Below are 22,626 nucleotides of genomic sequence, written 5' to 3'. Positions count from 1 at the left end.
GAGCCTGCAAGCAGGAGCTGAGTGCAAGAACGCTCTTCCTTCCTGTGGTTTCCGGCAACTGGTATTCCAAAGTATACTGTCTACAAATAGTGGCTAGTAGCCAAGTTTGACGGAAGCAGTGAGTGAACTCCACAACTGGTTGGGATTTGGGATATTAAGCTTGTTCTTATTTCACATCATGGGCATCCTTTAAAGGACAGCAATTCTCAAATTTGTTGGTGTAAAAATGTCTGCATGCATCTTAACAAATCAGTCTACACATTTATTCTCCCAAGCCACGTGGACTAGAGGTACATTTTAATATCTGCGGTAAACAAGGAGGAAAGATTGTTTGCCACTTGCATGACAAAGGCACAGGCTGCTGACAGCAAAAAACGCCCCCCCCCCAATAATAATCAGGAAGACTTTTGCTCTTCCACATTCATAATTGCTTTCCAGCAAAAGGCAAGAGCAGGTCTGAACTTGCAAGACAGAAAAGATGAACTTGAATAAAACAGAAAGGAAGATTTATTTATTTATTTATTACTTTCAGCATCAAGTGTATCACCAAAACAGATCACTCCATTATGTAAACAGAGCCTCCAGATGGTGAATTCAGGAAAGAATTGAACAGGGAAAAATAAATAACTCTCAGGAAATTACTTTTCTGCTCCTAACTTCCATGAATCTCTACAGAGTTTTGTCATAGTTTCTTTCTCATTAGATCGTAGCACAAAGCACCTGTATTATTGAGTTTATCTCTTTTTTGAGGTTTGACCAGTACTCTTAAATATGTGCTGCAAAGCAGCCACTTCCCGTGTGCCTTTGTAACTTGTGAAGGGTCAGATAGCTACCTATTTAGGTCCCAAAGACATCTATGCCAGATCTCCCAGAAGCCAGACAGAACAATGCATGTTGACTCTCCTCTGTTTCTCAACACACATCTTAAGAGTGCACACCGAGAAAAATGAGAGGGGAAGTGATTTCCCACACAAGGACTTCAAAGCAGAACCCACCCATGCAGAATTAATTTACATGCCAACTAATTCCCCTTGGTGTGGTGTTCCTTGCAGGAGTCAGGACTGACAAACCCTGGACTTCAACTCTTTCTCTTTCCAAGTGCATCAGCCATTGGGAAGTGACCCCAAATCTGCTTGTAGGCCATTTTCTGCAGGATCGTGCAACATGGGGAATTTCTGCCCAAGTGGATGTAAATAATTGGTCTCTACTGAGGGCCTGGCCACATCGGGGCTGGCCTACTATCTTGACCCTCCAGAGGACACTTAACAACTATGTGTTCCAACTTTAGCGCAGAATGATGGCAGCATATGTAAACGCTTCTTTATTAAGGGTACTTTCCAGAAGAACAGCTGTACAAACATTGCCTGAGATTCTGCTTTATCTTGCTATCCTTGCCTGGCTGTGGACCACAGTGCTGAGAAGTGAAGAGAACCCCAAAAGTCACTTCTGGAGGTCAAAGCAAAACTTCAGGAAGACTCAAAATGCTCTCAGATTGAAAGTTCTCACTGACAGCAACCTGTCGACACAGCTCCCTGTCTCTCTTTTTCTCTCCTCTCTTGCCATAAGCAGCCACATGCAATTTGGCAGCCGTTTGCACCATCAGTGTTTATGATAATAACCGTGCGTGCTTGAAAGCAGCAGGAAATTTTCAATATAACTATCATTAAGACAAAACACTTTAAATCAAAGCCATTACTGCTACTGAGAGTTAAAGCTCACAAGATTAGGCCGCTTTTTATCTTTATGAAAAATTCATAGAACAAGCTGCCAAACATCATTTTCCTGCTCGAGAGAGTAAATGATATAATAATATTTAATGCTGCCGATACAGATGAAAGTGGAGGCAGAAGCTGCGTGTAGTAATGTGTACATCAGGGAGACGCTGTCGAACAAGGAGCGCCGACACTCAGCACATGTAGCGCTGGGCATACAAGCCAACGGGAAATCTGCCGTTACCGTCTCCAACTTTTACACTTCAAAAAACAGCGGCTGTTCTTTGACGTTGCTTAATTTGGGTTGCTAGTCCAACGTACAACATTGGAGCTAAACGGGTCCAAAGCGTGCTTCAGAACTGTAAGGCTGGAAGGACCCAACAATAGGACATGCCCCCTGTGTGGGGCTTCCCTCGAGATTGGTGGAGTAGTTGCAGGGAGTGCAGAATGCAGCTGCCAGGTTGTTGACTGGAGCACCGGGACGCACACATGTTCCACCTGTGCTGAGGGACCTGGACTGGCTGCCAGCTAGCGTCTGTGTCATGTTCAAAGTATTGTTATTAACATATAAAGCCTTGGACAACCCTAGGCCACGTTTTTTGAAAGACTGCTGCTATGGACACTTAGACAATCTGGAGGGAAATGGTTTGTGGCACCATACTCTACAGAATATCATAGGGTGGTGACCTAAAAACAAGTGTTCTCCACTGTGGCCTCTGCTTTATGGATTGCCCTATCGTCTGCCAGACATTGCTTCAGCCACTTCCTCTTACCTAGAGTTTCCCTGGCCCATAAGACTGGACCCTGTTTTTACTAGAATTGCTTTGATTTGTTTTTATTGTACAGTTTCACTGTTTTTATGTTTGTAATTTTCTACATGGTTCAGAGATTTTAAATATTAAGTGGTTGAGAAATGCTTGTAAACAAGTAAAAACAGACAAGTGTGAAATGCCAAAATACTTTGGCAAAAAATGTCCCATTGTGCCTTCCGTGATTGACAAGGGTCAGGTATTGCCGTGAGCCCTGTGGCCATTTATCTAGTCCCCTGACTGACTGGAAGAGGGAAATGCAGGCAGTTTGAGCCAAGCTACAACTCTGCAAACTGGCATCTTCCTGGTCCTGGAAGTCAGGTGATACCAAAGATTCTGTGGTCCTCCCATGAGCCCCAACCAGCATGGATAATGTTCAGGGACTGATGGGAGTTGTAAGTCAGAGGTGGGGGCTGTTGTAGGTTTCCCATCCCTGGTGCAGGGTCAGTGCAGTACATGGCTGCTTAAATCTCTAGTTCCTCAGCAGTGGTCATGATCAACCAGTGTGACTGAGGAGCTTTGCCAAGCAAACCCTCAATAACTTTACCAAAGGTTTCCTTGTTGCAGACTCAGGAAGAAAGTGTCATAATTTCCCCTAAAACCTGCTGCAAACATTCTAGCTGCACACACCCAGACGTTTCTACACGTTACTCAATGGAAAGCCTTATTCCAGGCATAGGCAACCTTGGCCCTCCAGATGTTTTGGGACTACAATTCCCATCATCCCTGACCACTGGTCCTGTTAGCTAGGGAGCATGGGAGTTGTAGTCCCAAAACATCTGGAGGGCCGAGGTTGCCTATGCCTGCTTTATTCTAAGACATCATGCAGGCACCATTTCTTACATTTTAAGGTGGGATACAAGACAGACAGACAGTCAAGACTCGCTTGCCCAGGGGAGATAATATCACACTGTCATACTTGACCCAAAGATGATCTGACTGATTTTATTTTTTATCTGAATCTTTCTTCAATAGAACTCAATGAGATTTATGTTGAGGCCCCAATCAGTCTCCCATCCAGGCCCTAATGAGAGGCAGGTCTGCTTAGTTTCAGCAAGGCTGCTGCATCAGATGCCTTCAGATCTTAGGGCTAGTTGAAATTGGCATTTGGGATTGTGTTTGTGCAATCTGCCATGGGATTATAAACTGCCCAGTCATCATGCCAATTGCGCAGGTCACTCTCTAAAGCTTTAGCCAAGTGACCTGCAAAACTGGAATGCTGATTGGATCACAGGGCAGAAAGGCCTTTCTTAAGCAGATGGGGCTCAGTGTCTTTGAAAGCAAACTATATAAGATGATGTGCCACTAAGAGCACATTTCTGTAAATTTGGTGGTGCTTTCAAATCTTAGAAAGATGTGAACTGCTGCAGACCTGCTGACCACAAGAATTCCTAAACTTAAGAATAGATAAAAACATTGACAGGATGCTTTGGAAACCCCTGCTACAATAAATCAAATTGGATAATTGCAGTGATTCTTTCTGACCACAAATACTGTGAATTAGTTAACTGCAAGATGAAGAAAACCCAAACCAACAAACAATAAACAGCAAAAAACCCATATACAATAAACAATAAATCCCACGAGAACACTTTCCTCCCTGAAACATAATCAAGTTGAACCCTTACCTTGCTAAGCATCTATTGATGCCCACAGACATTCAAAAAAATGGTAAAGGGGGTTCCCAGGTATGAGGAAAGTGCAATATCATGGGGCACTCTGTGTACCACTTTGCCACCTGAACACACTCTTAAAAATCTGCTCATCTCTGGGTTGTCTCTTTTTACAACCATATGAGCTACCGTAAGCAGCAGCAGGGCAGGGCATTGAAACAACTTGAAGAAAACAGGGTACATTCTTCAGTGCTTCCCTTAAAACAAAGGTAAGGAACCTTTGTTCTATTGAGGGCTGCGTGCCTTTGGGAGTCAGCTGGGGGAGGGTGTTGAATGGTAGTAGTGGCAGAACCAAAGAGCAGAGGACGAAGCTAGATACAAAGTGTGTGCATAGGGACCACTCATTTTCTCTTTCTACTACCCCTTCTCATCCCCTGCCTGATGGGCAACCAGGGAGAGGCAGATCACTCTTGCCCGTGATCTGCAGTTTCCCTTTTTTCTCCTCCCTCTGTCTCTGCTTTCTTCCTCCTCCAAACCTTCTCTTTCTTCCTCCTCCAAACCTTCTCTTTCTTTCAACTTTCCTCACCAGCATGAAATTAGACCAAGGGCTCCATGAGACGAGACAGAGGGCAACATGCATTAGGCTGGTTTGGTTGCAGGTTGCCCAACCACTGCCTAAAAGCAAACATCCATCATGCTGAAAGGGCCTGTAAAAATTCTAGTCTCAAATCTCTCATTTGCTACAAGGTGGTAGTCTCAGAATTGGACTTTGGGGCAGATGACCAGAGCCCCACTCAGCAAAATGAGCAAGAGGGCTACAAAATGCAACATGACTAAACCTAACATCTTAAGAGGTGTGTCCGTGTATGAGGTTAATAAGCCTAAAATTACCTAACTATGCTACTGCTGTCACTTCCACGATGTTGCTCTAAATAGGAAATAGTCTTGGTGTCCCTGTACAAAATGAAGACCACCTGGATTTTAGAGTCTGTTCAAAAGGTTAGAACATTCCTCTCTGCAAGCTTTGGAACATATTGATTGCTTCATGTAACATAACTGGGTAACATAATCACAAGGGAGGTTAAATGCAGCTCAAAGAGCCATTGTGCAGCTGGGTTCATGATACAGCTCAAAAGATATTCGGATACATTTGTAGAAGCTAAATCCCCATGGGCATGTATAAAAAGAGCTGCAATCTCCAGGCTTTAGCATCCTGCTTTGTGGAATATGGACACAAGCCAGCGACAGCTAAGCAAGATCAAATCCCACTGAAATCCATACAATTCAAAAGGGTCAGTGGATGTAGGAGAAATGCCATACATCTATTGCTGCATAATGTGGTCAGAAAGGGTGGTGGTGTTACAAGAGGATACATGGGACAGAGGACCACTGGCAAAGACTGAATCCAGAATACATACAGTGAAGCACAGTTTGCAAATATTGCTGATAGGTTGAGAATATGATTAAGAAAAGAGCTGTCTCTTGCAACTGGTTCCTATATGAAGATGGTGCATCAAAGAGTTTTGCACAGATCACATGGTGTTGAATTGTAGAAATGGCCCAAAATACCCCTGTTCCAGGTTGACACAGAGAGGCCAGAATGAGAACTCAGGAGAGCAGGAAAGATGTGCACCTCTCAACTTGCATCAGTATTATCTTCAAGATGGTTTGTCATAAGATAGGAAGGATTTCGTCTTTCCCAAAGTTCTGCTAGGGACATAGCAACTGTAGTGTAGAGAGGGTGTGAGGGAATTGCTCTTTTGCAGTGTCAGATAGATGAGGCACCGGGGCATTTAGACAACTTCTTTAAAGCCACTAAAATGGCGATAGGTTGGGGCACTTTGACGTCTAAGTTAGCCACCTGTCCAAAGCCATAAGTATATTAGAAACAACTACATCCTTAATAGCTGTTTTAGCTGAGTTTAAACTTGCACACTGATAAAGGATTGTCGACAAGTGATTGGGAACAGATTAACAAAATACTTGACACACAGCAAAGTATATAAAAAAACCCCTCACAAAATAAAATCCTGCACTCGCTCATGGAGGCAAATAAATACATTTCTCATCTTAGCTGTGATGTTTCATGAGCAATCAATATTTATAACCTAATCAAAATCTCCCATATTGCGAATTAAACACAGTGTCATTTTCAGATGGGGCCAGTGCCATCACACGCGAGGCCGTGCAAAGCTTCTCCAAGAGAAACGGCAATCAGGGCGCCAGTTCTTCTTGCAGCATTTGACAAAAGAGTTTCCACTTGAGGGGCTCATCTTTAATCATTACAAAAGCACAGAAGTTTAATCCATTTTTGATGTAAGTGCTAATAGCTCTGTGTCCTTGAAGTTCAAAGTGGTCTTCGTGCATGCCACTAATTAGCCAAGCAAGCAGCCAGTCTGCTCCCTCTCATGCTTCTAATTAGATCCTTAACAACAAACAAATGTCGACCTTTCAAATGCTGTGCTACATTTTCGCTCTCTTTTTGTTACATAGTTTTGGAGGGCAGAAGATAACCATCCCCTCGGAAAAGCCTGCACCGTATTTTGACATCTCATCCAGATTTTTATTATTATTATTTTTTTGAGTGGGTGGGGGTGTGTGGGAAGGGAAGACAACAGTCATAGAGGCTGGAGATTCCAAGGCAACCTGTCAAAATAGTTGACCGTGCCAATCAAACTGGTCAGCCATTTTGTTTTTTTGGAATAGAAGGAAAAAGTCGATGGTTGACAGCAACTTCAGCCACTAGTTACCTGTTCCCCTTTTGGGCTATTCATTTTCACTTTTTCGTTTTTCATTTTTAGTTTTTTTGCCATTCGCCTGCATGACGAATGATGCCGCTATATCGTAAAGCATTTTGCTGTGTAGCTTCTTCACCTACAGCAATGGAAGCTGGTGGTCAAATTCTTATCATGGTGATTTTTTTATTGCTAAAAATAGCTACTCATGAAGCCACAATATATAGCACATGCTCCTTATCTCACACCTGCATTTGAGAGTGGTCTGGACTCCAAGGAGCTCTTCCAATGAATAAAGAGGAGAAAGGAATATTCAAAATACTTATATTTTGAATGTCTTATCTGATCATGAGTGAGTCACTGAAAACAGTGGGCAGAACAAAGAGGTTACATGATCTTTAACACAAGTTGATAATGTCAGGAATGAGCTGGTGATGGCATGCAGTGGAATACAGGATGGTAAAAAGTATGAAGTGGATTTCTGGAAGAAGGTGCCAGGTGAGGCCCAAGGTGCTTCCAAGGAATATCTCCCCAATCAGTGTCTTCACTGGGTTAGAACAGTGTTTTTCAACCACTGTTCCGCGGCACACTAGTGTGCCGCGAGATGTTGCCTGGTGTGCCGTGGGAGAATTACTTTATATATAGTCAATATAGGCACAGAGTTAATTTTTTTAACATTTTCTAATGGTGGTGTGCCTCGTGATTTGTTTCATGAAAGAAGTGTGCCTTTGCCCAAAAAAGGTTGAAAAACACTGGGTTAGAAGGCCGCAGAATAAAGCTAAGTTGATGTGCTCTCTAGACCTTCACATGCCAGTTATCTGTTTGCCATTACTCTACAGTATATATAATCCCTCATCTGAAACCCAACTACCTCATCTTTCTTTGCCTGCTTTGCTTGCTGTGTTGAAGACAAATACTCTTCACTAAGAGTAGGGCTGCCATAGGTCCCGATGCAGCCAGAATTCGGCCCTTGTAAACTTTGCCTGGGGAGGAAATTGCTGTAATGTCCGGGAAAATCCAGACATACGGCAACCCAAATCCTAAGTGTAGATTTTGGAAAATTTCCTTTAAAAATTGCTATGTAAAATGCCCTTCATGGCAACATATGGATATATATATTCTATATTTCTCAGGACTGAAATACCTCAAGGGCCACCCGCCTCCATATGAACTCTGAAAACTTCTGTTATCTGTTGCCCAGCTCTATTCAGAAGCCCAGCGGCCATTCCATTATAAGCAATACAACAGCTCATCCTAGTTCAATATGGAATCATTTCCAAATCATTTGCCTTTTTTATCCGAAGGAATGGAATAATCTCTCTGACTTTTTCACTCTCATTTTAGCAATGAGTCTTTTACTGCTACCTTTTTGCCACTGGTGGCCAGATTTGCATTAATTGTTTACCACAGCCTGGACAGGCCTTTTATTAATATTAATGAGTGACTGGGAAGAAAGGGACCCTTTATTTTTAGCCTACTCTAATTGTGTAGTAATTATTCATCTACAAAACAAATGAGCCGAACTCCATTGCTATGGCAACTGAAACTCTGGCCTCCCACTGTAACACATTAATAGGCTATTGTTCCTGTTAATTTTAAATTGAGGCCTTTTGTGCAGCTACAGATATGAAAAAGAGGCAAATTAAAATAAAACCGGGACTTAACCTCATATTTAAGTCAGAATGGTGATTGTCCAGGCATGGTGTTAAGAGAAAAGTCACTTGTTGAAATGCACTGTGGTCCTCTACATATTATTTATTAGGGGGTATTTATATATACTGCTTTCCAGCAAAAAGTTCTAAAAGGGGTTTACATAGTAAAACAGGGCAACAACTTGAAAACAGTATTTTTTTAAAAAAAGATCCTAAAGTTTCCACAATAGTTTTATGGTTCTCCAAAGAGAAATATTTGAACAAGAGTAATAGGGTTGGGACGCAGGTGGCGCTGTGGTCTAAACCACTGAGCCTAGGGTTTGCCAACCAGAAGGTCGGCGGTTCGAATCCCCGCAATGGGGTGAGCTCCTGTTGCTCGGTCCCAGCTCCTGCCAACCTAGCAGTTTGAAAGCACGTCAAAGTGCAAGTAGATAAATAGGTACCGCTCCAGCAGGAAGGTAAATGGCGTTTCTGTGCGCTGCTCTGATTTCACCAGAAGCGCATAGTCATGCTGGCCACATGACCTGGAAAAACTGTCTGCGGACAAATGCCGGCTCCCTCGGCCAGTAAAGTGAGATGAGCACTGCAACCCCAGAGTCATTCGTGACTGGACTTAACTGTCAGGGGTCCTTTACCTTTACCCTCAATAGCGTGCTACTCTTTGCTGCGGACAATAAAAAAACCCTGAATGTGTGAAGGCACTGTTTGGACCCAGGAACTATCAATGGTCCTGGAATAAATAAGCAGAAAGATGACAAATGAGGGTATCATGACTCTGCATCAGAAGGGGAGGGGAGATTATTTGTGGTTCTAATATATAGCTCTTGCATTGCTGAGCTAATATGAAAAATAGCAGGAAAAAGGTGAGGTCGCACTCATATTCACATGGGCAATGTTTATGCACAGAGGATTGCGTTCTGCAAAGAAAAGGCATGTTAAACTAATAACTGTGCATGCAAAACTGTTGGGAGGTGCAAGGAATCTTCCAAGCTTCATCTTTTTCATTGCTATAGCATCTCTATGAGGTAAGGCATCCCTATTCTTAGCCTAAGGAAATTGAGACTGAGAGACAGCAGTTTGCCATCTCACAAACCTAGTTATTTGTATCTGACACTTTCTCAGAAAGATTCAGGGCAGCTGAGCTGTGGCTCCCTAGCGGTCTTCAATCTATAAAGTGTGGCCTGCTAGGTTTTAACTTGCATGAGTTCAAACATTACCTTAGTTGATCCCCCAATGTCCTGAGGGATTTGAACCCAAGTCTTTTGAGGTATGGATCCAACACTTGGTCTACCCTGGCTCTCCATCATTGTGCTTCTGCCTATATCTGAAGAAGTGCCTGAATAGCTTTTAGATTGCCAGAACCCTCCTGGGACTATTATAATGGAAAATGGATAATGATTGCAGGAAAGAGAAAGAGAAGACCTCACTCTTTAGCTTTGTTCCATCAGGGAAAAATTGAGTTACGTGAAGTGCCTGTTCCAGGGCTTGCCAAGAGTAGAGTAAAATTCATTCATGGAGCGAAAGAACCTTTTAGAGCCCCCTTTCCTCTGAACACATGATTAGTCTGTTTGGATCACAGGAGTGAAGTGAGGCACCCTGCAAGTCCGAGCGGGTTCCATGGAAGAGTGTTTGCCCATTGAAAATAATTCCACTGATTGAGAAGACCATTAAAAGTTAGTGACTACATTCATTACAGATTAACTTATACCGTACTTAAGCCTGCTCTCCTGAGCTGGTCACTAATTGCGCTGGAGATGATTTATCAAGTGCCCTGGATTTTCTATTACAAAATAAGTGATTAAAAGCTAATACATTTTACCCACAATAGACTCAAGTAAAATTACTGCAGCCAGAGTCAGAACTTGGCCGCAGCATTCACAGAAATCCTCAGTGTGCAGGAGGGTTAGTGCTTCACTAAGAAAGAATGTTCTGCCCTTGAACGAAGAAAATTAATGGATGGGGTGCAGGTGGGCATCCCAGAATATGCTCACAGGTATCCAACTTCTATAATGGTAGGGGTTTTCCTCCTGTGAGCACCTCCAGAAGCCGAATGGAAATCATTCTGTTTTAAGGTTTTTTTTTGAAAACAATGCAGGAAAGCATTACTTGCAGGAAAGTAATTGTACGTATAACAGGGAGGGGCAAACCAGCATCACTAGAATTCTTTCTCTCACTCTACCTACTTAAGGGAACCTTCAGGGGCCTAGTGATGGCACGGGTTGCAATTTATTTTTCTCTACTGACGTGTCACCCAGGCTCACAATGCCTTACTGCAACCGTTTTAAAAAGAGGGTTGATTGGCTGATAGAGGAATGGGATCCACGGACAGTTTCCCTGCAGCTTTTAAAGAATGCTCAAACAAGCAGCAATCCTCAATGAAGTTAGCCAAAGCAAACTCCCCATGACACTTTTTCAGGCACGGAATAGAGAAAAGCTGCCTTATGCCAACACATTGGCCTATCTAGTTCAGGACTATTTACGCTGATTGGTAGGGGTTCTCCATGGTTTCAGACTGAGGGGGAGCATCTTTTCCCAGTCCTACCTGGGATTTAACCTTCTGCATCAAAAGTATGTGTTCTACTAAAGAGCCACATTGTACTTTGAGCAAGAGAGGAGCCCCAGTGACAAAGCATCAAGGTAACAAGTGAGTTTGGCAGCAGGGCGAGAACACCAGGGCAGCAAACTGTCTCACCTTTTTATCTATCAAAGCACAATTTTTCAAGTAAACAAATTCAATATGTAGCAACAGCAGGCATGCAGGCAGAAAGCCAGCAGGGGTTTGAGAGCTTTCCAGCGTACTACATAAAGAGCCACATCAGGGCCGGACTGCCCATGAGATGGAGTCAGGGAGTTTTGCCTAAGACGTAGCACCCCCATGGCTGCCCCACCTGGCCCGATGCAGCAGAAAAGCAGCACCAGCAGCTGGCAAGATCTCAGGAGATAGCTCTAGGAGAGCATGAGATCTCCTAAGATTTTGGTGAGACCTTGCCAGAAGCCGGTGCTCTGCGGGTTGCCACCATGCCACACAAGTAAGGAAGGCTTGCAGGGCAGCGCATTCCCATTTTGCCTCAAGCAGGCAAATGAGATGCGCCACCTGAGTCACATGCATGACTCTCTGCGGGACAGGTAAAGAAGAGGCTGAAAGCCAGGACCTTCAAGGTACCTTCCGTTCTGTGTGCAGGCTGAGCTGAGGAGTCTAAATGTTTGGATCAGACAGTGGCATCAAGGGGAGGGCTTTGGGTTTCTTGGGCACTAGGGGATTGTTTAGGGACAAGCCAGGCTAGTATGAAAAGGATCGTCTCCATTTGAACCAGATGGCTGGCGCTTAAAAGTTAGCAGACCAGCTTTGAAATGTGGGGAAATTGACAGGAGCTGAGGACCGTCCAGTCTGGGGTGAACCATGCCTAAGGAACCAGGGTAATCTTTTTTTTCCTGGTGGTCCAAAAGGGGACAAGTAGAACTAGGCAATGGAAGTGCAGGGAGACGCAAAAGCCATTCAAATATGTCCAAGTGCTATGAGTTATATATGCTAGTTCAAGTGCTTGCTTTTAAAGGAGAGCATAGATGCAGTGGTGGAATGAAGAAAACTAATTGTCACAGTTATCTCTGGATACAACCTACTATGGGAAGCACAAGGCAGGGAAGGGCATACTAGGTTGTAGTGTCGTTCTTTACATTAAAAGACCCTGACTCACTGTCTAAGCCTTAGCTTAATATTTGGTCTACTGGATAACCCTTCTGCTCTGAACTTATGGACAAATCATTCCAGTCTCATTCTGCTGGCTAGGCAAATAGAAGCATTTATAGATGCATCTTCTTTTTACCACACTATAGAGTGAAAATTAGTATGTGCATTAAGATGCATTAAGATTTTCTCTTTCCATTGCATCAGCTGTCTAGGGCTCCAGTTGTAATTATTGGGTCTTTCAGAGGAGAAAGACATTCAAAAACCACTTGCTATCCCCCAGGTGGTGCTTGTTAACATCCTGACTACATGACTTGGATTAAATGTTATACACTTTTTAGACAGTTATATATATATATATACAGTACATTTAAGCATCTAGGGCTTGCCTCAAGGTCTATCCCTTGGACTGTGAAGAAAACACAAGTGGCTATTTAAACTGTTCCAACAACTTGCTACAATTTCCCCCGTCATCATTCTGTGTACACAAACCAACTGTTGCTCCCATCTTTTTTCTTTTTTTATTACTGCAATTTGCAAACAAGAGAGGTGCTTAATGACAAGACTAAATATTTGAAAGTACTGGAATTAAGTGTACGACGTGGATTGCTACTTCCCAGGCAATTTTCCGCTTTGCTAACTTTTAGATACGTTACCCATCTAATTTTCCTGCATCACACATTTAACAGTGGGCCCCATTCCTTGTGGTAGATTGCTGCTTAAGAGACAAGTTATATAATCATAGCTCAAGTGCATAAGATTTACAACTATACTGGCTCAATAAGGGAAGTGGCACACCTTCAATCAATGAAGGGTATGTACTTGTCATCTGGGTCAACAACATTTGGAAGGGGGGGCAGTCTGTGTGTTTTACGATCTGTTAGAACAATATTCTTAACTGCACACAATGAAACAATATTTAGCGTACCTTATTTTTTCCAGTGACATATGCTGAGTTAACTGCTTGGATTTAACCGTCTACACTGAGCATGCTCGGAAAATTGAACACACTCCAAACCAGCAGTGCATCTTCAGGCAAGATGTCGAACTGGGTGGGAGGGGAACGGTGATGTACCAATCTACTCTCAGCAGGGTATGTGCTGACAAAACAGTAGCAGCCACAAACCAAATGTAATGTGGCATTCAGGACTTGAATTACCAGCTGCCAACCCTACCCACTGCTGCTCATTTGGAAAACAATTTTGAGAAGCTGAGTACAGAAAACTAGGTGCAAAAAAGAAAGAAAGAAAGAAATGCAGGGAGGGAGAAGAAGCAAAAGACAATTTTGCTGGTTTGATGAGGAAGATGATGAGACTTGCCTTGGGACACCTAATATTGACTGTTCATGAAATGTTCAGTAGTGCTCGAGGGGAGGAAAAACCAAAACAGTATCCTAAAACTTGGCAATGTGGGAATGAATACAAACAGTGGCAAGTTCGTGGCGTAGCCAAATTTGCACTTTAGGCTCTAAAACCAATTCCCTTGTGCCTCTGCATACTCTGAGGGTTAGTCATTGTACCCTGTTTCTCATATTTTAAGGCATCCCCATAAAATAAGCCATAGCAGGATTTTTAAGCATTCAAGGAATATAAGCCATACCCCGAAAATAAGACATAGTGATAGGAGCAGCAGCAATGCCGGCCGCGGCAGGAGGAGGAGGAAAAAAATAAGACATCCCTTGAAAATAAGCCATAGTGTGTTTTTTTGAGGAAAAAATAAATATAAGACGTGTCTTATAATATGAGAAACACGGTACATACTCTCCATGACTTAGGTCTCCAATGGACGGCTTTCCTGCTCTGCCGGCCTGGCTTAAGGCCTCCAAAAAGGATTCGGAGCGCTAATGCAGAATATTAAGAAGGTTAATGTTCTGTAGGAAGCCTCTAGTGTACAATGCTTGCTGAAATTAAACTTGGCCTCAAATCATAAAGCACTTACATATGAGTAACTCCCATTGGCTTAAGTGGGAACTACTCACAAGTAAGTGTATTTAGAATTAAAAGAAGGGTCGCTTTTTTTCTTTTACAAAGGTCAATTGACTGCCCCCCGCCAGGGCACCGAGGGCCCTTGCAGAATAATATAATGTCCTTATTGAATTTGGTAGGCCCAAGTTTGGGAGATAATGATCAGTGTACTATGCATCCAGGTGTTCAGCATTGGTCTACACAGGTTGACCTACACTTCCAATCAAACCGCGGCTACACTGCAACTGCCATGCTCTTTCGAGCCGACAAGAACCTTATAATATCAACTCAACAATGCATGTTCTACAACTACGTCTACTGCTACCGGTTACAACTACGACAAGTGCATGCATTTAGTTCAGTCCCACAGATACATAACACTCTAAGAACAGGCAAGGGGAGATGTGAGATGTTTCACGAACAACAAGTGTTTTGTTTTATTAAGTAAGGGAAAGAAATTTTTTAAAAAACCAAAAGAGAGAAAGTGTACTAAAATAAACAAAAATAAATATATATATATTTTAAAAAGAGAGAGAAAGAGAGAGAGAGAGAGAGACATTTTTCAAGAGTTGGATATGAGTCGTTTCTTAAACCGTTTCATCTGAACAAGCAAAAAAAACATGCAACCAGCTGCTACTAACAAGAAGCTGGACACAGAGAGAGGATTAATAGGTGTGGACAAACCTTCCTGCTGAGCGTGCTCGGAAGAGTGTTTGAGAGGAGTGCACGTCCCAGTGTAAGAGAGGCCGGAAAGAATGCCTCAGAGACACCCTCTCTCACAGCAGCCCCAACCAAGCAAGAGAGAAAACAACAAGAACATAACTGCTCACACTCACCATCAAGGTCAGTAGCTCATGTTATGAGATTGGTTATAGCTGGCAAGTATAAAGGACAGTAAGGAACTGGCGAGCTCAGGATTTCAGAAGTAGGAGCAGGACTCTGGCCAGGGTGGAGGGGAGCAAGAAGGAACTCTGGGGGACCTTTCCACTTCATTCTTAGTGCAGATGGGCCTATGGCCGTAAATAAATATCTGAATCTTCTTAGTGCAGTCACTCACAAGCGGTCAACCAAGTAGACTTTGGTGCCTCCCCACGGCCAGGCAACAGAATCACTGGCCATCTCATTTTCCAGCCAAGAGGGAAGAAACTAAAGCCACAGAACTATCTGGGTAATGCATTTTACTTGCCTTTTTTAAAAAAATTCCTTTAAAAAACAAAGCAAAACCCCAAATTAACCCCGCTCCCCAACTTCACCTTTGTGAAACGAAGAAGCAAACAGCATTTTCAGGAAAGGGTGAAATCAGCTCAGTGTACTGTTAACTGGGTAGAAGAACGGACACGGTGGTCTTCCACCACCTATCCAAATAAAGCGTGTGAGGAGTGCTCCATGGAGGGGCCTGTATGCATGATGGCCCAATGCAGGAAGAATTACATGAATCAGGGCACTGGATAAACAGAGCTCCCCCATGGGGGAGGAGAAGGGCACCCACCCACTTCATGGACTGCTGACGATGCTTGGCTGAGTGTCTGAACTAGGGGGGAACTAAACACTGGTGCTTTAAATATGCCAGTGGAAAAAAATCACTTCAAACCATCAATACCTTGCCAGCAAGCTCTGCCCTAAAGGCTCCCTTCCCTACAAGTGGATTTTGCCAACAGGTACCGGTATGTGCGTCAAGCTGCCACCTCCACCAAACTGAACGGGGAAGCCTGCCCACGAAATCCAAACATGCTCGGAATCGTAACAGAAATGTGGTATTGATAGTGAAACCTGTGCATTGGAAGAGTTTGTTACAAGATGCAGACTGTCATGCCAATGTGACCCAGGTCCTGATTCATCAATAACATAATAAGCGGAAAGTGAAATGTTGTCAAGGTGGGTGTAAAGGCTTGGCTTATATGGAGGGTTGCAATGTCCTCAACAATTGCATGGTTTTAATAAGAGTCTGGCTAAGGTTTGACACATGGGCACTGCCCATGAAGGTTACCAGACAGAGCCTCTTTGGTGATAGTCCCACAGCTGCAGAACTCCCTCCCGAAAGAGATAAGATAGGCAGGCTGGAACCAATGTCATTCAGGCAGGCGGAGGTCAATAACATTCTTTTTCCTGCCAAACTTTTAGTTCGTGTTGTGGCCTGCTGGGAGGCTGGTTTCATTTGCTTTATCTTGGCTTCTCTCAATGCTCTCCAGTTGTAATTACAGAAGTGTTTTCATTGTTGTAACCTGCCTTGGGGGACATTTCAGGGCTGAAAGGAGGCATATAAATGTTTCTATAAATATGAATGAAGAAACATACAGCCCCCAACTCCCAGGCTAATATCACCCTGTGATCCTCGGATGAAAGGTAGTATAGCAATTTAGTAAATAAAAAATAAAAATAAAATAAATGTGTCCCCACCAAAATTAAAGCATAGGCCCTTGCTCCAGGGAGGGGCCATATGCCTGTGGATTGTAATTAGTGGAGTACCCTGACAGGATGCACAAGAGGCCACAGTGGGATGTGAGGACAGAATTCTCTATATCCAACAGACAGCCTTATGAAGTGTGGTTTAAAGCAGTGTTTCCCAACCTTGTGCCTCCAGCTGTTTTCAGACTACAATTCCCATCATTCCTGACCACTGGTCTTGCTAGCTAGGGATGATGGGAATTGTAGTCTCAAAACATCTGGAGGCACAAGGTTGGGAAACACTGGTTTAAAGATCCATGAACACAGACTGTTATGTTATGAACCACCCTGAGATCCGAGAATAGAGGGTGGTATACTATTTTAATAAATAATAATAATTGTGGGTACGGCAGTGCTGCAATCACATGGCCCAAATACCACCTTCTCCCCCCCCCCAATATTGAGAGAGATCAATAAATATATACTGAACTACTGAACTGGTGTCTTGTGGTTTAGACATTTAACATTCATACATCTTACATCTTAAGACATTTAACATTCGTACATCTTAAGACATAGGTGTGTCTTCGCTTTAGTAGTCACTTAAGTGATCTTGCAAGTGTGCCCCGAGTGATATTGCTCTAATCATCAAAATATTGAAGCCAATTACTTCCATTTGTCATTTCCCCTCTGTAATGAATCAGGCCTGAGTGCCATTAACATGAAGCTGACTCCATTGCTCTTAAATACACTTCACTATCAATGCTATTCCCTTTGATGGAAATGGCTGCAAATGGAATGCTGTCCCTGAGCTGAAGAGGCTTCTTTGTCAATGGAACCACTTCTGCACATCAACAGACAGTTTCCTTGAGGGAGCACTAGGGCAGATCTGCAAGTGCAGAGATTTTTTTTCAAAAACACACAAGTAATATATGCAGGGCACCATACTGCTCTTTAAACTTGCCATATATGTCGGTGTTAATTTCAGGGTTAGAATTTTATTTTCTTTCTTTTATTTTTGGTATCACAAAGTTAATCTGTTCTTTAAAAAAGAAAAAAAATCCAAAAAAATATAAAACAAAAACAAAAAACCAACCAAATGATATCAAGCAGAGAAATTGGCTGACACTCAGTTCAGCTGTGTTGGGACACTCTGATTAAAACAGGACAACAGTGAAGATCAGACTTAATCTGGCAGAACCCTTGTCCTTTCTGTGGGAAAACGGATCATCTCTATTTAAAATTAAACTGGAACCAAATGGGCCCAAAACGTAGGTAAGGGACGAGGGAATCGGTCAATTCTTCCTCAAATAATAAATGGAATCCTTTTCGGAAAAGGATTTTTAAAAGGAAAGGAAAAAAAAATCCCTTTGCTATCTTTGAGCAAACCAACCTTTGGACATTCCCTACATACAACGATAAACTGCTACGGATGAATCCTTTGTAGCCCCGCAAGCAGTGCCAGTTTGCATGGAACGGAGTTCTCCAAACATCCCACTTTGGACCCTAAATAATTCAGTCTCCCCACACCCACACCCGCCAAAGTTTATTGTGGTGTGTGTGTTGCTGCTTGACAGCACTTCCCCCACCTCTGGGACCTTTTGTTTTGTGTCGGTTTGAAGAGGCCTATAGCTAATGAGTGTAGAAATTTTCATGTCAAAGAACAAGCTTCATCATGAGAGAGCTGAATAAAACAGTTACCACCAAGTTGTTTGCTACATGTCTCAACGTGTACAATCTGGCTGGGGAATTTGGGCCCAATTGTGTTGTCTCCAATTGCCCCCACCGCCACCCCCAGTGCAATAACCCAGTTAATATTAGCAAGAACAAACGGCCGGATAAACGCACAAGACAGTACACAGAGATGAGCAAGCAAGATAGATTGGGGAGCAATAAAACCCACTGAAAGCAGCAGTCTACCCTTTGTCCTTGCTTTGTATTTAGGGTTCAGAATGGCTTCAGGCACAACCAAGGTATCAGCCAACAAGCAAATACAGCAAAAGAGAGGCACTGGTAAGTCTTAGCAGCCCACTCATGATTTCACTCAATTATGCCAAAGAGATAATTCACTTTCCCCTAAATTGGAATGCTAGGATATAATAGCGGCTTAACTACTTCCCCTAGCAGGAGGGGCACTGGAGAACAGAGTTGAAGGAAGTGGAGCTTTTTATAGGTGGGCACACATTTCTTATGAAACTGGAGCCAGAGTTTGCAGCAGGTAACAAAAGATGGAACAATATTCAAGCTCAAAGAGCAAATAGTATTTTTAAAGGTGTCTGCAAAAGGTTATGGTCTTCAGAGAGCCATTCCAATTTATGCCAAGGTGGAACACCCCTGATTTAGGTTGCACTCCTAAAACTGCAACTGACTCCAAACTATGATGCAATTTAGACATCATGCCATGTCGCCATTTGTGCTAACCCTAGTTTAGAACCAAAACCTTGGTATGAGCTTCCAAACATACTAGCAGACCATAGTTTAGAACAGCTTGTCTGCTGTTGTTTTCTGCCACACAGCTTCCTAAGTCCATCAAATCACTCTCCTCTCCCTTTTGGTACAGCTTCTGGAGGTCAAACAATGGCTATCAATATCACACCAAACCAGAGTTAGCACAAAATCCAGTTTGTAAATCAGCTTCCGTCATTGTATCGGATTCTGGTTTGTTGGCCAATTGCAAACTATGGTTTTGTCAATTCAAACATCACACCAGAACCATGCTTAAGTATCCCTAACCATATTTTAGTGAGATGTCTGAACTGCGAAGTAACTGGGGAGAACTATTGTTCTAGCACCCAGGTCCAGCTGACCAGATTTGCCACCTAAAAATGGCAAGAGAGAAGGCAAAGCTGCACTGCTCACCCTATTCTGTATAATACTAGACCTGTTCACATTGGCCAGATCTGGAGTGTCCCCATTTCAAAGGGCAGGGACACAGTCTCCAGTTCCCTTTTCTCACGAAACAGATGAATAAATGGAACTTATTAAATAGCTGGACACTAAGCTGATTTGTAGGAGTTTGATCATGGTACCCTCCATAGAACAAAGTTTGACAAAACATTCCTAAACACCATAATTTGGAATCCTTGCTGATATTAATGGATATGTGGTTTCTTGCTTTGGATTGGGCCACCACTGAGAGTAACTTAACGGTACTCACTGCATTCGTCCCAAACATTAAAGTTGGAGATGCAGGTTGCTGTCCTAACAAGTTGAGGAATTAACAGGTATGTATATGTGGCTGTGAGTGTGATTGCATTGTTAGCCCAGTGCAAACTGTGGAGAAAGGAAAACTTTTGTTGTCCATGACATTTTCATAAAAGGTCCAGTTGACAGCTCCCAGAAGGGTGGTCTTTGTATTGGGTGGAAGCGCAAAGACCACCTGGTCTTACAGCCTATCCTCTGCTCTGAGTTTTATGGGCTCTGCTTGTAGTATTTGGTTTTGTTTGGTGGGTCTCCCCGCACCCCCAGATCACTGTGAGAAAAGTCAGAGAAAGGGATGGACAGCTGCAGCCACACAGAATACCGACAGAGCTTTTACCTGGCCCTGCATTCTGAAGGTATGCCATGTAGCCGCCTCTTCCACGGCCCCCCCTACCTGATCCTCTTGCTGCTGCCACTGCCGCTGCTGCTACTGGTCCATAGGCTGCTGCCGGAAAACCTGGCCGTGGGGAAAAACAAGAAGGGGTAAGAGGAAAGGTGCGATGGACAGCCAGTGTTAACAACGGCCACAACAAAAGAGGCAGGTTAAGGGCGAGCATGAGGGGGAACAACTGTGTGTGTGGATGAGAAAGCATTGATTGCAGAGGAGTCTGGGTGGGTCTTAAGAGTGGAAGCGCTTTGATGCCATTCCCTTTTTCCTGCAAGGTAAAAGTGGCAGCTGCCCATGGGACATAATAATGGGGAAATTCAGAGCAATTCAGCACAGTTGTAAATGGGAGCGGAGACGGGAGCCTATATTCCTTCTTATTTTGTGCAAAAATTCAAAATCAACATGTGAGTGGATCTTCCATTGAAGCAGCACAAAACGGAACTCCCGGGTCAAAGCAGAAGGCAGGCAGTGAGCCTTAGATCCAGTGATTTGGGCTGGGGGAGAAAAGTGCTTGAAGGGATGAGTGTGGTGGGGGGAAGAAGCAAGCTTCAACTCCTGCCAAGCACTGCACTCTATTGCTATGAACATCAAAGCCCCCACCAGGTCCAGCATCAATACACAGCACACTCTGGCAGCTATATATATATATAATAGTATTTCTGGAATCCTGCTGAGTGAGGGACACCCTTTTAATCCTCCACAATGCTCTGAATGGAGGTTATGGAAGGGGCACTGTGGGAAACAAAAATGGAAGCTTCCCCAGACACAACTGCCTGGTGCTCATCCGAGTGCTGCTGCTGTGTGTCACTGCCACCAGGTAAGGCTACAGGGAGGTCATTGATGTGGGAGGGAGCCCAAAAGGCCCATCATTGTTGAGGGTTCCTCTCATACCTAGAGCTGGCCCTGTGCCCTGCCTAGATGCGAATGAGGAAGACTCCTGGATATGGCTACACTGAGATCGGTCTGCAGAGACAGGGCAGGGCAGAAGGTTATGCGGAAGGCAATTCTACAGGCCAAGAGTCTGCAAGTGCTGACAGTCAAGTCAAGGATCTGTAGAACAGCAGTTGGGGCTGCACAATAGGGACCAGCCACCATTGAGGAGGAGGAACTTCTCAAAAGCAATAAGGAGCTGGTAATCAAAGATGCCCTGGGCTACGGGGAGAAGGAGATGCTGGGAGGGTTTTCTGGCCTTTGTCAAATTTTGTCCAGGGATGTTGGTGCAGTCCTCTGAGCTTGGGTTCAGAAACAAGCTTTAGTGGCTTGTTAAAACTCCACCTCAAATGAGGGGTTAGCTTTTAAAAGCCCCCAATTCCCCCCCCCCCCGGTTTTAATCAGAATGTGAGCTTGCTTTTCCCCTGCCTATTCCTGCCAGCCATCCCAGAACACACTCTCCTCCCTTACCTTCCACTGACAGGGGTGGATCTTGGTAATATGATGCCTTGGGCGAGGCCAAAATTTGACACTGCCCTTGTGCCGCATTCCCAAAATCTGGTAGGTGAGATGCCGGGCTTTGGGACGGAGGCATGAGTATTCTGGCAGGGTCCTGGAGTCCTCCTGTCTCCTTCCCAAAGCTCGGCAAGCACTTACTAGGCTTTGGAAAGGAGGCAGGAAGGCACCCCCTCAGCCTGGCGCCCTGTGTGGGGGAACTAGTCTTGCTGCCCTAAATCTACTTCTGCCATTGAAGCTGTAGCAGTGGCAGCAGCAGCAAAAGTTCCAAGTACATAGGGAGAAGAGAGGAGAGGGTTTCCACCCTCTCTCATTACTTCCGTCATGCAGTCGGAGCAGCCTTCTGGGGAAGAAGACAGCATAGGAGATGTAGTTGCCTTGCCCCTACAGAATCCATATACCCACCCAAATTTGATCTTAAATGAGGGCAGTGGCTCTTCAGAGAACTACATCTGTCACAGTTCCCCATGGGCCAGTAGTTTGTTAGCTAACATGTTGGTCTGCTTTCAGTGCTGCTACCATTACTTCAAAATTAAGATCATGAAACTGGGAGCGTGTGGGGAGACCTTTAAAGGAAGGAGAAGGCAGAAAGGCTGATAATTTCTCTGAGCCCTCGGAGTGGCTCAGAAAAATCACCCAAGTTCCTCTCATTTTTCCCAAAGAACTTAAGTAATTTCAGAGTTAATTTAAGGTGAGCTTTGGAGAACTCTAATTTGTATTGCCAATTTTGGTTGTGATGACAAAAGACAGGAGGCACACTTAGCCAGTGATTACGCTGCTCATAGTTCGTCATTATGAAGACAACCATATGGAGGCCAGAGACAAAGAAAATAAAAGAGGATTCGGAAAGCAGAGGAAACGATAAAAAGAGAGAAAAAGAACTCAGCCAACTACAAGCCTGCTAGCTCTAGTTCTATCACTGTAGCTACATGTATTGCTAACAGGGAAAAACTGAACAGAAGTGAGAGGCTAAAGTGTCTCTAAACTACTGCAAAATATGAATTAAGAGACATACTTGCATTTAAATATGGTAATA

At 43.7% G+C, this 22,626-nt stretch overlaps 1 protein-coding gene across 23 annotated transcripts in view; it reads right to left on the bottom strand.

Moving 5' to 3' along the window:
• The window catches only part of MSI2 (musashi RNA binding protein 2), a 396,739-nt gene that overhangs the window by 22,422 nt on the left and 351,691 nt on the right, over positions 1-22,626 (bottom strand). For 10 of the 23 annotated variants that reach the window (XM_035139771.3, XM_088657826.1, XM_088657830.1 and 7 more), the window contains one exon: positions 20,094-20,213. The exons of 3 other annotated variants lie outside the window; for them this stretch is intronic. In XM_035139771.3, coding sequence (XP_034995662.1) covers positions 20,094-20,213 — 120 coding nt within the window. The remainder of the gene's footprint in view (positions 1-20,093; positions 20,214-22,626) is intronic. 10 more of the 23 variants (XM_088657831.1, XM_088657832.1, XM_088657840.1 and 7 more) reach the window with 1 other exon arrangement.

The sequence above is a fragment of the Zootoca vivipara genome, chromosome 14 (genome assembly GCF_965207765.1).
Source record: "Zootoca vivipara chromosome 14, rZooViv2.hap1.1, whole genome shotgun sequence".
NCBI lineage: Eukaryota > Metazoa > Chordata > Lepidosauria > Squamata > Lacertidae > Zootoca > Zootoca vivipara.
Note: the sequence above shows the minus strand (reverse complement) of the source record. Positions and strands in the feature narration are given on the sequence as shown.